General features: G+C 43.6%; 1 protein-coding gene across 2 annotated transcripts in view; it reads left to right on the top strand.

Moving 5' to 3' along the window:
* Positions 1-15,359: 15,359 nt before the first annotated feature.
* Positions 15,360-16,646, top strand: part of ephb1 (EPH receptor B1) — a 189,341-nt gene continuing 188,054 nt past the window's right edge. For both annotated transcript variants that reach the window (XM_084369678.1, XM_084369677.1), the window contains exon 1: positions 15,360-15,611. In XM_084369678.1, the coding sequence (XP_084225804.1) occupies positions 15,548-15,611 (64 nt within the window). In that variant the 5' untranslated portion in view covers positions 15,360-15,547. The remainder of the gene's footprint in view (positions 15,612-16,646) is intronic.

The raw sequence follows: 16,646 nt of genomic DNA, 5'->3' as shown, positions 1-16,646 counted from the left end.
GCAACTGAGTCAGAGAAGGGACCCGGTTATTACCTGCATTAAGTCGGCTTTCTGGGCTACATTCCCCATGATGATTTGACAGTGTGGTATTAACAGAGACAAATGGTATACTCAAGCACTGTACTTAAGGACAGATTTGAGGTACTTGTACTTGACTTGAGTGTTTTAATCTCATGCCATTCCTACTTTCTCCACCACAACTCAGAGGTAGTCCAAGTGTGTATACTGCTAACTCCGTCCAGTTCATTTGACAGATTCAGTTGCTTTACAAATTAAGAGCACATTCAGAGAAAAACTCGGTGAAAAGTTAGTTGGCAACTATTTTTTTACCCTTATTTTTTCATGCAAAAACATTTATTGGGTTCAGCTTCACAAATGTGAGGATTTACTGCTTTTCCTTATAATTTACTTGTGATAGGCAAATACAGGAGACATGCTGTAGATTCAAATACGGTTTGCATTCTGTGAATATACAGTATTGTACTGTCAAAATTGTTATTGTACATTTACAAGTATACAGTAATGCACTGCACATTTATTTCAAGTGGTTCAGTGTGTGTTTCATATGCGTTTTCTGGTTCTGTGTTGTCTTTTGCCCTTTTCCAGTGTTTTGTCTTCCCTCCTGTTTTCTTGTGCTCCTGACCAGCCTGATTTTCCCTCCACCCCTGTGTTCAATCTGATTATTAGCCTGGCCCAGTCTGCTTCCCCTCCACACCTGCACTGCATCTCCCTCATTAGCCTTTCCCTCCTTCCAGTGTTTTCCAGCTCTGTTTCTTGTGTTTTTCCGTTCATTTCCCTCTCCTATGTTTCTCCGCCTCGCTCCACCTGCACCTCATCCCCTCATTAGGTTTGTTTGTGTTTAAGCCTGTGTTGTTCCCCTCAGTCCTTGTTGGTCCGTCAGTTCAGTTCTCATCACTCCTCATGTAACTCCTGTTATCCTGCTTTCCTGTCTCTTTCCCCCAGTCCTTATGTGCTCCCTTTGTTTACCTTAGATTTATGGTTTGTTCTCTGTTTTTGTTTTACTGTTGTCTGGATTCCCCTCATTTGCCAGCTTTTTGTTACCTGTCTATTTACTTATCTTCTTTTGGATTTGGATTATTTGGTTGGTGATCAGCTTTTTATGTGTTGAATCTGCCTTCTCCTGTGTCTGCATTTGGGTCCTGTTTTTGCATGTGTGACAATACCAGCTAAAACTCTTGTGTCTGTCGACCTCTGGTGGTTGAAGCTCCCACCTACTGTAATGTAGAGGTATCTGGATGTGTTTTCTATCCAGCAGCAATACTTGATACAAACATTTGTCAAACAATGTATTTTAGCTTGGTGTTGAATTCATGTCAAAAGGGAGCTGAGAGAACTTTCCAAAGTTTGAGCTATTGATTTCAATAGTGTTGAGGTATTTTTATGTGGTAATTTAGTTTCAGTCCCAACAAGGTTTTTTTTTGTATCGTTGCAGTTCTACATCACAAATCCATCAGAATAATCCTGATTTATGCCAATGTCTCCACAATGTGTGTTAGACTGACTATGAAATACGTGGTGTTCTAAATATTCAGACAGTTGAAATATATGGCCTGGTCATAAAAACAATTGCAAGAAAAAAACAAACTCTATTACCTCTTGATTTATGCCAACCCAAAACTATGCACTCCAGGATGGATTCAGTTCCCACTTGTCACCAGTAGAGGTCTATGTTACCTTCTCCTATTGAGGTTGACTCATAGTGGATGACTGTTGTTTTGTCTGCTTGACTCACAGGCTTCAAACAAACTTAATCTTCCTAATTACAGTATTGTTCAAGAAGATATATGGAGGAGGCAATTTCCATAATGGCTTTTGAAAGCGTTTCTAACAATAACTGGTACTGACAGAAGAGTGATGGGCAATCATCCGTTCTTTGTTCAGGTAACTTTTCAGCTCATCATCTTGCTTTCAAGCTTTAAAGAACCAGCATCTATTAAAAGAAAAAAAAATGGAGCTGGCCATAAACAGAACTGCATTCAGGTTTGTATGGAAAATAGCTCTGTCTATTTAGAATTGTAAATGCTGCTGGTGCAGTTTGAGGCCAAGCCCTGTCATACACACTGTGGTCATAGTGAGTGACACTGTGATCTGAGATGGACGATGCAAAATGTCTACCTATCTAGGATTCCTCCATAGCTATGTCCGGCCAAATCGACTCTGAACAGTAGAAAAACAGATTTTATTCTGGTCCAAAGCCTGAAATAGAACTTCTGTGACAGAAAGAGTGCAGCTATATCCAGGGCAGGCTGTGACCACATATGTCGACTGTACACGCAGCTTGTTATGACCCATATTTATGGTTGTTGTTAGGCGCCGACCTCTTGTAGCTGCAGCAAAGGAGGAAGTCAGGTGAAGTAGTGTAAAGCGGTCAGGGATGGATAGTTGGGTCAAATAAGCACAGGACTTTAACCCAGGAGACTGCTGTTTGTGTCTCGTGTGAAAGTGACAGACAGCAGTGAGTTGTTTCAACTTTCTCATGCAGTTAAGTGAGGTGTCATACAAGTTTTGTGTGTCACGTGGGTACATTCATAACGGAAGCTACATTAGTAACACAGATATTTTAAGCCAAACCACGTTTTCCTAAACATGTTGTTTTTTTTTGCCTTAACCAAACCAATCTGCGTGCGTACGACTAAGGCCATTTGTGCCCTGCAAAGGTCATGTTGTTGGGAACACGGGTATGTCGTTTTGGGAGTCACTGGCAATTGACCTGTTCGATACACTTAGATATGAGGATGTGCTGCCAGGACTGTAATTGTACTGCTGGAAAGGAACGGCATGCTGTCTTCACTAACCACTGTTTACAACTTTTTCCAGCTGTGTTCCAGCATTATCTGTTCATCAGAGACCACACTTTGGACCCAGTTGCAACAACCCTATTTTTTTCATAGCTGTTGCTGGCTTGCACTGTAGCTACTGGTGCATTGGTAATTTCAGATGAACTTGAAGTGATTTTGTTTCCATAACCAGGCCTGCACACACACGCCAGTGTGCAGAAGCAGCTGTTCTGAGTTTGTGTCAATGTGAAACAACAGGAGAAAGTCAGCGCCACAAATTAGACATTACCTTTAAAACATAATCTCTGGTGTACGTAAGGGGTAATACTGTAGTGCTGGATATGTAAGTAGTGAATGTATTATTATTATTTGAGGCTATGGGGGAAAACATGAACTGGCAAAATGTTCCTTTTATACATAAAGTTCAATAAACAATAAATGTGACCTGGCTAACTGCTTCTCTGTAAGTTTTATGGAGCCCAGTATCACAAATACCTGACTCGACAATCCACACAGCACACAACAACCTCTGTCCTCAGAACTTAGTTTTTAATGAGGAAAAACTCCCACCCCAGAATAACATACACAAACTACAGGAAGAGCAACAGAGGTGGGATCCCTATCCCAGGACAGACAGACACGCAATAGAGGTCATGTGTACGGAACAGATTCACAACAGAAAAATGATGATATATACAATTATGGTGACAAATGTAGATTGTAAAACATAGAAGCAGAACAGGGATCCAGGAGGACAATTGAGCTTTCAGAGTCGACCAGTAAATAGGATTTGAGCTGCTGCACCACCTCTTCACCTTAATAGAGATCTGCAGAGAGGACAGGCCACATAAACACAGAAGAGGACAACATCATTCACAAAGAGATGAGAAACAATAAACAGAGAGCGAGAGAGGCTGAATCTCCTGGGGGCCGAAGATCCAGATCAACGACTGGATGAGGCACCAAAAGTAGGGGAAAGAGAGAGGTCCCAGGATGGTTGAGCAGAGAGAGGCCGGAGTGCAAGAGAGGAGAAGGAGGGAGAGAGGAAAAAAGGGAGCAAGAGAGGAAGAGAGGGAGGAAGGGAGCAGTTTTTAGGATACATAAACAAACAACAGCAGAGGGTTAGAGAAATGTCCGGTGTCTTAAATACTTAATTCAACAATAAGAAAATGCACAAATTGAGAGGAAAAGATACAGAATAATAAAGGACTGTTTACTTACCACATTAAAAATGCATTACAATTGATTTCTCAGTTCAAGAGTTTCCATGAGGTCATTCACATTAGCAAACTACATTAATATTAACACACCGAGTTTGAACAAGGTCAGAACTGACTTTGAATTTGAGCCAGAAAAATATGTCACCGGGGCACAAGATGATGTCCTCAGACTCTCTGCATTTTCAGGTCAAGATGAAGTGTTTATTCTTATATGCGCAGTTTTTTTTTTGTTAAAGGTTTCCCTGTACAATAAAATTCTTCCTCTGACTTCCAGTCTCAACGCTGTTTTACATTACAAAGAATATTTTTTTTAAAATGACAGATAAAGAGATAAAGAAGGAAAAGCTTCTTCTGCAAACATTGCGTCAAATAAGCGTTAACATTATCTGTTTACTTTCACAGGTTTAGCTCATGTATCCCGATGAAGATTTATGGAAATGCTACCAAGCAATATCCTCTTGATTTCTTGATCTATCTGACTCTACGAGGCTAAGTATTTTAGCTTGTGTGACCATGTCTAAGTGCAGTGTTGTATCTTAACCGCCAGGTGGCACTGTGGTATCACCACATGGCTGAAGCAGCAGTATAAATCAAGTGCTGTTTGGCTTCACAGGATGAGTTTTCACTCAGTGCTGGGAAGCAGCAGTGCCTCTACCACCAGCCATGCCTTCCCCGTGCTGCACACAGAAGGAGGAAAACACCACAAATACATAATTACCACAAATGCTACGGTGTCAACACAGTTTTCCAGCAGCTTGGAAGGATTCCTGATGACACTCCATGAATCCAGCTGACATTTGAGCAACCCACGGGACTTAAACCATCTTCTGTGACCTGTAACAATCCATAATAACCTCTGACCCCCGACCTTCTCAGTTGTCATGTTGCTCCTGTAGTTCAGCTGGGAGTGGCTCGAGCTCAGGGGGGAGGCCAATCTGTCGAACTTGTCACTCTGTTTATGAGGGAGGACAAAAAAAGACTGTCAACTGCATTAAAGGCACAGTGTGTAAGATATGGACACATTATCAACAGAATGTCAAGATATACCAGTTCTGACATTATGTCAATGTCGTCTATGTACTGTGCCGTGAAGACGTCGACTGAAGTTAGCATGCTAACTAACTCGAGATAGTCCAGTAGTTTCAGCTGGGAGATGTTTCACAAGCTCTCGTAGCTTTTTTAAAGGGGCGCCATGTAGCAATTTGGACTTAGGTCCCAGATTTTCCGTGACAGTCCAAAGGATGTGACTTCATGCATGTTCTCAGTGCCTCGTCTCAGTGCCTCTCTCCACTTCGCTAACAGAGAGCAACAGTAGCTAAGTTTAGAAATGGAGTCTAACCGATAAACAAAATAAAAACACAGAATGTAATGAAAGGAAGTCCACCCAAAAATGCCACCTTTTTTCCGTATTAAACAGGAAAGTACAATCTAGTCCTTCTCTCTTTCATTGAACGACGGTGGAAGATGACTTTTATAGCCTTCCTAACTCATCCTAACCCCACCAAATACTTCTTGGTTTGTCCTTCCACAGTTCCAACAATCAGCAGCTTTGGTTAGGTTGAAATAATCCCTTAACTTCAGCTCTCTCCTGTTCCCTCTTATGTATTGACGTATGCCATAGAGTCCTAGTCAGAGCTGCTAAATAACCTCAGCATTGTATTTCCTCTCTTCAGGCTGGCCTCTGGTTGTTTTCGGTCCTGGTCCAGTTGTGTTCAATGGGAGGCTGCTGAGCCTGGTTCCATTGCCTGCAGTGTGTAATTACCAACACTCCCCGGTGCCCCGAACTTTCGAACTCCCTGACTCTCGGTCTTGGCAGATTCAGTCGGCTGATGAGGCTACTGCAAGCTGCAAGGCTTGCTATCGGCAACAAGTAGCTAAAGATAGCTAAAGCAAAGGGTATAGTGAGCAGCAGTGAGTTGTTACTGTGGTGATGTGCTGCCGACTGTTTGTTTGGAGTGACCTTCAACAAGTGGCCAATCGTTACATTGCACCTTTAAGTCCTTGGGATGAACCGTTGAACTAAAATGAGACACCACATTAACTTCTTCATCTCAGTCATGCTTATGAGACGTTCACGAGAAGCAGTGAAGCAGTGAAGCAGAAGTAAACAGTGACATTTTATAATTCAAAAGTTTCTGTAATTAAAGAACCTGGAAAATTAGTAGACGCAAGTAAAGGCTTAATTATGTTTCTTGTGGTCTCTGTGGCATGCAGAGCATTCGCGGTGAATTTCACATCACTTTCAGGGTTACCTCCTCCTTTGGCTAAATTATGGTTGTGTGATCAGAGTTAATGTGCTCTTTACAGAGTATTTGACACTGTATTACTGCGACTTGAGAATATGATATTCATCCTGCCGCCTTCATGCCTGCCAACGTTAGTTATATCGCAGCAGATCTGGATCACTGGGGCATTAAAATTAACATGATTTTGAAACTTTGTTCAACAACATGTCAGAATGGCTTAGTTTAGTGATAATTGCAAGGGCAGAGCTTATTTTGGAATCTCTAGATTCTAGTCAGAGGTTTCTGGTAATATACAAGTGATATGTACAATCTTCTGCCAACAGGTGATGAGTAAACGTGTGCACTAACAGACATCAATCATTGTGATAATGCCACGATTGCTGCAGTGACGCAAGAGAAATTACCACAGCTGGAAAATGTCATTTTTAATAAATCGTGGCTTTTTACATGAACGCCATCGAACAGCTGATGACATGTATATATATATACAGCTGAAGGGTTTTCCCAGTTCATAGGTGGAGATTTCAACCCCTACCCCTTGTAACTCTGTTCTGAAGGGCAATGGGGCTCTCAAAAACTAGCAGTATGAGGGAAAAATTGGAAATAGGATTTTAGCCTGCCTTGTGTCCTCCCACGGTAGGGGTAAAACCCCATTTCACACACACACGCACGCACACACACATATGCATATTCGACAGGCCATCCATCAAGCCCTCAATGAGCTGAGGATCTGGGGAGTGCGGTCTAAATGAGAAATCATTGACTAGGAAACTGTGTGGTAATGGGGTCTGCTTCTGATTGGATAAGGAGATTGAACCAAGAAAACAGAGAGATGGCTGGGCCACCTGCATTCATTTGTCGGGGTGTGGACTCAAAACGAGAGGGCAAACTGGGAGAAAAACACCGACACGGAGAAATGTAGAGAAGAGATAAAACAGCGAGGGGGAGGAGATCCAAACTGTTAATTGCTTTTTTCTCACTTGTTCCCATTGCTTCTAACCACAGAACACAAAACACTGATTAACAATTAGTAATGGTCAACAAGTCAATGCTGAGTGATAGTGTTTTGAGACTGTGTATTACAGTGGTAATTACTGATAGAACACACATTTTGTGTGCGGCACAGGGTTTTGACATTTAGGATTTGACATGGGCTTTGTTGCATTTCTGTGTGCGTCTGAATGTGCGTGCGTGCACGTGTGCCCTATCTTTGAGCCTGCAACAGGCCGATAATGCTCCGAGCATCACCTGGCAGCAATGTTTATTGATCTGATGATGCATGCTGGGAGGAAAGATTGCTTTCAAAGGTCAGCGTTAATATCAGAAGGTCGACGTGTTAACTCGCCGCTATTGTTTGTTCGCACGCGTGCACGACCGGATAACTGTTGTGCAGATGTGTGTATGTGTTAAATGAGGTCATTATCTAAATAATAAATGTCCAAGTGCATTGTTGTCCCACGGCCAAGTATCATTTTACACTCTCGGTCCTCCAAGCAAAAAGCTTTGAGCACCACTGATATGACATTTATTGATGGCTTGTGCGTCTTTTTATGAATCCTTTTGTCCTTTTTTTGCTGTCACAGCCAACATCAAGTCCAGCACCACGGACGCCATTTATGTGTCTGCGTGTGTGTGCTTGTATGCAGACTGTATTTGCAGACTGTATTTGCACAAGTATTTGCGTGTGACTATATTTGTCACACTAGCGTAGTATGATAGGAACCACTGTATGGTGCATCCTTTTAATTTTAAATCGTGACCCTGGGGTGCAGAATAAAACCACAAATTGGAAAACTGAACAACAGTGAATTCAAAAACCAAAACAGAATCACAACCTACGACACTCAGATGGCAAGGCATGTAATAAGAAAAGACTATCTAGGATCGCAAAGCAAAACAAACACAACTTTAATTACATTGAATCAGTCTCAGATAATGAAATTAATCAGACTTAAAGGGATAGGCACACTGAGGCTTTGAGTAATGGGACTCCATCTTCACAATACTGTTACTTATCCGGTTCCCTGTGTGTTTATATCTGCATTACTGCCAATTAAATAATATGAGCACTCAAAGTGAAGCAAATGACTGTCAAAGATGAATTCATTTGGTGGCTGAGAGCTGTTCACATTGAGGTTTGTGGATTGTTTCAGGATAGATTTGTTGCTGTTGAGTTTTGTCAATGTAATTCCTCATCGCTGCGAGATAAACAAAATTCCGTTCACCTCCATTCATCATTCATCTTCTGTAGAGATACTGCATTTATCTCCAAATCTGGTCAAACAAAACCAAAATTCCATATACCAACAGATGCAAGGGAAAATTATTATTATTATTATGTTTTCTTTTTAGACAAACCAACCCTTTAGGTAACACTTGACAATGGATTGCAATATATCACCACTACCATACATGTTGTTCCTTCAGTAATAACTACAAAACCACGTATCTAAATGTGTGTCAGTTATGAACAGACTTATTGTTATAATGCGCCTAAAGCACCGTATAACCATACTAATAAGAACTCAACCAACAGAACAGAACAGAACCAAAATCTAATGCATTATCAACATTAGTATATTGGATTAGTCTGATTTTACATAAACTTTTGGCCAGGTTTACTGGTCAGTAGCTTTATTAACCTCAGGAAATTTCTTACCGAAAGCACCCAGTGGCCACTTACAGTAACTTACAACTGCATCATAATAGATTGTAATAGTCACTATAATGTGTTATACAATGATAATAGTGTATTGCATCTATGAGAATTTGAATACACTACCACACAATGATGTAGTATTGGTGCTTGACCTTGTAAATCATAAAATGCTTCATAGTGTGTGATTATTCTTATAAAGCATTCAGAATATGTATAATTACTGATAACTATCGGTGCATTATGATGCATTATAAGTATGTTGATAAGTTATTATCATTGTTATAAAGCATTATGAATAATAATAATAATAAGTCCTCATAGCTATTGTTATTCAGCACTGTATGTGCATTATAACACATTATAAGTATGTCATATATATATTATATATTGTTGGTGATAACATTTTGGATTTTTTTGTAGTAGTAGTAGTAGTGGTATGCTAATAGGAGTTAAATATTATTTCAAGGAATATTACACTGTTAGCTGTAAAGCTCTATTTTGTTTTTAATTGCTTTTAAAGCAACAACATTATCAATACTGACGCTTTAGGTCGGAAGCTCGGGTCTGACACCGACCCAAAGCATTAGTATTTAATGTCACGGGGATGAGACTGAACATTCAACTATCTCTCTCCAGGAAGTCACATTTTGATGCTTTACTAGATGTCACTTTAAAAATGACATTATTGTCTCAGTCCAACATCCCCTTAAAATGATGATCTACATAAACACTACAGTCCATCAGTGAGTTCATCCATCAGTGTGTACTCTCATCCACTGTGCTGTAGCCCGACTGAAGTGTCGCACTCTTTGTATTCAAATGCAGCACTGCAGTTTCATTTGCTGGGTTTTGCAGAGGTCACCCTATGACAGGGGATCAGTGTATGGCAGACAGAGGGCAGATTGATTTGACCTCCGTTTTTCTCTCCCTCTCCACCGCCAGATGTTTATCCCATTTAGCGTGACGGACTCGGGGATGTGAGCTGTTGTGTGTGCGTTCTGTCCATACGTGGCTCGACAAAGCGCCGGCCCTGACTGAGGCTGGCTGAGGTTGATAGATTGTACTGAACTATCTGTCACAGGCCAGGGAGGGGAGAAAAAGACAGGTCGGGGGAGACGGGGGGATGCATTTTGATGGTGTCCCTGTGAAACAAACAACTAGGCGCGAGGAGCGAGTGGGATGGGCTGTCAGTGGAAGCTGACATAAAGTGATGAGCTGTCAGGCTAGTTTTGTTTTTCCTCATTAACAAGTCCACCTCCTGAATGTTGTTTTTGTAGCCAGAAAACTACTTTATGAGCCTCTCCAGCCGACCAGCCCATGATAACATGTTCAGGGGTGCAAAAAAGAAAACAATTTACCATGTGTCAAATGTTGTTGTTGTCAAGGCACGTCTTCTGAAGGAGGTGGTGCATAATTTGAAAGGTGTATCGCGGCAGAGGGGGGCTGAGGCCACGCGGTTAATAGGAAACCTTCTTAAACGCTGCTATAGGTGAATGAACGAGAACCCTGTTAACCTCATCAGTGATCAGAGATCCCTAATCACAAGGAAATGAATGCGTCCTAATCACCATCGCCATCAAGACAAATAATTAATCAGTGAATTGTTGAAGTGTTCGTGGATGATTTTGGATGATGTTGGGTTTTGCATGATTTGTGTGTTTTTCCGACTAGCGAGAGATGGATCGGGCGCTAGCTGCTAGAACACTGTCTGCAACAGAAAACCCTTATGGTGGCTGACAGACTATGGAGTGACTGAGGAGGAGGGCTGCGCCAATCTACTATCCATCATTCTGTGTTTGAGTCACCACATTTGCACACATTTGAGTGCATGCACACACATGCAAAAGAGTAAACACAAGCCGGAACATGACACTCACAGTCGAGCTCTGCCTCTCTCGTACACGCACGCACACGTGCACACTCGACAAAGAGCAAGCCATAATGACGCTCTTACTCAGTCAACGCCGAGCAGAATCTCCTCATTGTGCCTGTTGTGATTAATGGTAACTAAAGAGCTCGAATCTTCAATAGAACCGATGTGAGCTAACGACTTATTAATCAAGCTGCGATACTTAAAACAAATAATGCTTTTAGTGCATCTCAGCGAGGAGAAATGGAGCGTAATGCCTCTTCTCGTTCGCTCACTTTCTCGCGCGAAAACTGAAATAATGTGTACCCTGTGTGCATATAGGCGCGTTCACGTGCTGTATTTTTCATATTTTATAGGTCTGTGTGCCTGTTTCTTTCGCTCTTCCGCAGCTGCGTCTCTCCGTGTGTCGCTCCGTGTCAGAGAAGTGCAATGAACGTCTCTGAAGCGTCTGTGTGCAGATAGCAGGGGACAGGTACCATCAGTCTTGGCATCATTGGCAGATTAATGAGTGCTGTATTTAGCTCCTTTCCTGCCTCCCTGTCTGACCTACTGGCAGAGAGTTGTTCTACTCTTGAGACTCACATAAACCTCTTATTATCTTACGTAAGTTTTTTCACCAAAAGCACAACACTAACCTTCACACTTCTTACAGATGCGACCGGCTAGTACGCGGCAAGACTTCCTCGCATCTACGTTTTAAGTCCACGGAAGAGGATTGCCTTTTGAGTTGCACTTTGCGGCGTGACTTTGTGGTGGCCTTTGCCTGTGCAGCCTGTACAAAATACATTTCGCTGCAAACTTAACCAACCTCATGTATCCCCCCACAATGAACCTATTTTCCAGCGTCTCTCTCGAGCCGTGACCCAGAAAGTACGACCGTGGCTGGGACTCACTAGTGAGTCCTGACCCTCTATTTGGGGAACGCTGGTCCAGAGCACATCTGTATTCAGCTCTGGCTCTGTGCTCATATTGTCAATGGCCGGCGCCCAGACTCCTGAAGATGGATGAAGCTAAAGCCCAGCCTAATAACCAGTCTATCCCCCCAGGGTGGGTGTAGCACTGCACTCCTCTGTCACCTGGGTCCCTGCACTGTCTCCATATTGACTTAGGCATTTCATTTTCATGCATTCATATTCATCACCAGACAAACCTTTCCAGCTTCCGTGCTCTCTGGGAAACATCTTTCTCTGTCGCTGCCTTTCTCATTCTGTTCCATTACAATCATCCAGCTCCGTCTGGTGTGCATGTCTTCTTATCACCAACTCTGGCATCGCATATCTAAATGATGAGCGTGAGTAAACGCCGCTCTCTCCATAAAATGCATCTCGCCTTTTCTTCCTTAAAGGTCTTCCTTGTTTACGGCAGGTCCTCTCTGTTCTGAGAACAAACCACACATCATTTTATATTTCCTGCCTGTCTCCAAACACAACAACTGTGTTTTTTTTTTGTTTTTTTTTTACAGGAATCAGGAAACAGGAGACAGAGGGGAGAAACGTAAAGGTCACGGCACATTGGTCACGGAGAGGTAGACGCTGGTTGGATGTTTACAGGTCAAAAGCGCAATAACTTCGGGGTCAGATCACGGAATGCAGAGAAATGGAAAAACATTTAATCAAACACAAGTCAGAGAATACCCCCTCGCTGCAGAGGTTTTTATTTCCTCTTGAATCTGTTCTTGAGTGGAGAAAAGCGGGAATGAAGAAAACAAAATAGAGCAGGGATGCTGCACTTGCAGGCTTAACTACACAGAAGAAATCAGGCCACAGAGAGAACAAGAGGCTCTCCACGATGTGTTTGGGCTCAGTATTGGTATTGGGCTGAGGCTCTTGAGCTGAAGTAGGCAAGTGCTTGTGTGGTTTTGTGTGGATCATTATCAGAGTGCTGTGTGGGTGAGCGACTGCACGCACATTTGTGTTATTGTATGCGAGCGGTTTTTGTCTGCATTGTGAGGGAGGATGTGCTACAGCAGCAACACTATTGTTCCTACCTCCCCTCATACTCTTCCTTCCTTCCTCCCCCAGGGTGTGGACAGCAAACAGGGACAGATTGCTCTGTGCTGCTCCTGTATTCGGAGATGACCTGTGGAGTCATAGGTGATGATGACCGGCTCGGTGAAAAATAAGGCCAGGTGGCTATCGCGGGCCAGCATTGCAGCCAGCACTGGGGGCCACGCTGTGCTGTGCCATGTCACACTGTAGCGCCACTCCTCACCACACCATTAAAAATGACAAATGCTCTCATCAACTGCTTTCCCAAGTTAGCAACCGCTGCCTGATGCTCCTGAAGCACTGTGTCTGCCCCAGTTCATCTGCTGGCCTTTGCCACCGTCGGAACAACCATTTATTAAGTGTGAGTCACTTTTCATTTGCAGCGCGTTTGATTTTTGTCATTGTTAAAGGTTAGGAGTTGAATCGCACAGGGGCGGAAAGGAAAGATGCACTGCAAACAGTTCAGGCTTGTTGGGGGGGAAGAAGCTGCACGTACTTAAGAGGGAAGAGTGGCCTCTTTAAGAGCGACACATAGTAAGTGTTCAGTGAGATATATGGTATGTTTTTGTCGGCCTGGAAGTTAGCATCGCCCTAGTTCCCTGGACAAAACGCTGAGATTCTTAGTTGGATTTTGGATTATCAACAAACTACGGCAAGTTTATGATACTTACATGTTTTGTTCAGCAAGATAATCTTCACAGATGACGATAACTTTAAAGCTGCAAGTTGTAAGACATAGTTGAAAACAATAAAAAAAAATTACTACAATTATTTACAGAATGTGAAAAAATAACAGTTGTAACATTATGACACTGATGTACTGTGTTCCAGAGATAGCTACTGAAGTTAGCATGCTGACCAACTAGCCCCGGCCCATCCTGAGCTCCAAGTTAAGTTGCCAACTGAGCTAACTAGCTAACACCAGCTACGGTTAGCAGCAGTTAGAGATTAATGTAGTGAATTGTGGCCTCCTAATTGTTTTGTATTCATATGAATTGGACAGGTGGCTTTTCTTACATATTGCACCTTTAATTAAGTTAGATCTAGAATAGATTGCAGCTAGCTGAGTCGATGACTTTTAAGGTCCATCCTCCAAAATCCTGAAGAAGCTCCAATATATCCAGAACTCTGCTGCACGCCTGCTCACCTACTCCCATATCCATGACCACATTATTATTATTAATGTCCCAGACAACCTCTGTAGTCTCATTTAGCCACTTGTTAGCAACCGCCTTTTTTATGTGACAGATGTGGGGAATTCACTGTCGTATTTTATAAAACCGCTTAACTATGTGTAAACCACACACCTTAGATCTAAGGCATCTAACTGAATTGTTTTGTTTGAACCCATTAAAAAAACAGTTGACCCCAAAACGAGGGAACCGGAGCTGCAAAAATGCAAACTTATTCTGTGTTTTAGGACTCATTCCTGCGCTACATAACATTCTTGAAAACCCTACTGTTCAACCCATTCATTAAGTCCATAAAAAGTAAAGCAGGTAAAAAGTATCTGGGCCAGTGTGCTGTGAAGGGACAGCGCTGAAGTATTCCAGTGGCCCCGGGTATAACCCGGCCTACTCAGGCTGTAGATTAACAGCTCCATCCCAATTCTTCAGCTCCGGGGACTTATCTAGCCCAAGACAGGTGTATGGTTCTGGGCTATGGGGCAGCAACTGCCCCCTTCCTCTGCCGAGGCAGATCTCGGTCCTCTGTGTGTCCCCACGGGGAGAGGCCCATTGTGTGTACCATCTGTTGCAGCACACGCTCACACAAAAGGGGTGACAGGGGGTGAGGGGGGGAGCTGATGTGCGATGCCTGTTTAATGTCATTAGGAGGTGCAGTTGAATTTGCTAAAGCTATTAAAGAACATTCTTGTTGCAAATGGGGTTTGGACGTGTGTGAATACAATGGGAGAGCGAGGGTGCCAGACCTTCAGACGTTTTAACAAATGAATGGTGAGCGACTAGCGTGGCAGGCTGAGGGTGGGAGTGTTGGCAAACAGACTGTCAGGATGATGTTCAGCAGTAAAACACCAGCTCCACTGACTTTTACTCTTTGTCTTATCTGTGCAAGACATCCTTGTGGTTATAATAAATTAAAAACATGAATTATCTTTACAATTTTTTTAATCCTCAGTGTCATGTCAGGCACACGGCTTCAGCTAGGGGGGAGTGAGTCAGGCATATGGGACCTCACAGAGCCTGATAAAGCAGCGTTTTGAACCGGAGCACTGAGCGAGTACACAGCCGTTTAGATCGTCTCCCACGGGAGCAGGTATGACTTTAATGTGTGCTCGGGCTTGCAGGAGCCGCGCTCGGCCGACGGGTGGCGCTATTTCCCTTCAGTGCAGCGGACGCCTGCTTCAAATAGGTCAAGGAAAAAGTTTTGTGTTTTGACAATGCGAGGTGGGCGGAGCGGCGGGCCGGTGATTGGTTAGCGAGTTGCAGCTCCCGCTCGGTGATTGGCCCCGGCGCTCTAATGGGGCTGTGGGCAGGATGTGTCTGGTGGTCCCCCCCACCTCCCCTCCTCAACACCACCACCTCCGCCGCCACCTCCTCCCCCCCCCCCTGCTCCTCGCACCCCTCAGCCCCTCACACTCCGCTCCTCTGTGCTGATTGTCACACATTGTTTACTACGGCTTGAGATGTGACTCACAACACAGGCTATCTTGCTGGAGTACCGCTCTGACAACTGAGGGATTCTTTTTGACGCGCGCCGTGCGTCTTGGTTTATTTGGGGACAGGCTGTGGAGACTACCCTTCTGCCATGACAGTGGATTTGTTTGCGCTTTTATGCGTGCTGCTGGCCGTCTCGTCCTCTGCGATGGAAGGTAAATAATAAACAGATTGGGATTATACTTTTTCTTGTAGGTGTGGAAAATTGCGCCCCGTGTGCGGGGATGCTTTGGGCAGCGCTGCGCCTCTGGCATCGGGATACAGGGATGACATACACGTGGATCGCAGCAGATCGCCGTGGTTGTACCCGGAGCGGCGGGGCTCCCGCTCCCGCTGCTCGTCACTGATGTCACCGGTCCATGTGAAGAATCATGCTCTCTGTTTTTAAAATGTGTTTAAACCCACACGGTGGCTCGTAAGTGGCTGTTTTCTGCGCTCAAATCTGCGTTGTCTCACTCTTTCGCCTTCCTCGTTCCCTCCAGCCGGAGACTCCTCCGAAATAATTGTGTTATTTTAGATTCTCATTATCCCCCGGAGAAATTAGTTTCTCACAGAGAAACGAGGGCTACATCGGAGGAGGATTCCCGTCACGTTTTCCCATTAAATCACGCATTTATAAGACTATTACCACGAGCCCCTGAGCGTCATTCTGTGGCATTTCGAGTAGCTGAGACAACTCTCTTAGATTGTGGATCGCACTGATTGGAAGTCTCCCAGTAACCTGGATTTTAATGTGTGCTAAATTTCTCTTCCTGACTTTTTGAAAATCCACCACTCTGTTTTGTTTCTTTTTTAAAAAAAAGAAAGAGAAAGCAATCGTCTGCCTCTCCTCTTTTTCACAGTCTGTCCCTGTGTTTTCTCTCCTCATCCATCTCCATTCCCTTCTCCCTGGCTTTGTCCTCCTGCATCTCCTCCTATTTCCTTCTCTCTTTCTCTCTCTCACACACACACACACTCATCACCAGCAGTGCCACTACTAGTAGCAAATATCTCCTCAGTTAAACATGTTTTTCATTTCCGCCCCGGGACCCTGGGGACCGAACGCTGGGCTGTAGCCTCGCACATTGGCTGCCGGATGGATGTCCCAGTAGCATCATGGATATATAGTGACCTCCCTCATTTTTATTGTCCAGTAGCTCATCCTCTCCAATAAAACACACACGGGGACACGCCAGCTTCTCATGCCTGTC

The sequence above is a fragment of the Pagrus pagrus genome, assembly GCF_965226575.1.
Source record: "Pagrus pagrus genome assembly, chromosome: 12".
In the NCBI taxonomy this organism is placed as follows: domain Eukaryota; kingdom Metazoa; phylum Chordata; class Actinopteri; order Spariformes; family Sparidae; genus Pagrus; species Pagrus pagrus.
The sequence above is the reverse complement of the archived record's forward strand: the minus strand, read 5'-3'. Positions and strand labels throughout refer to the sequence as shown.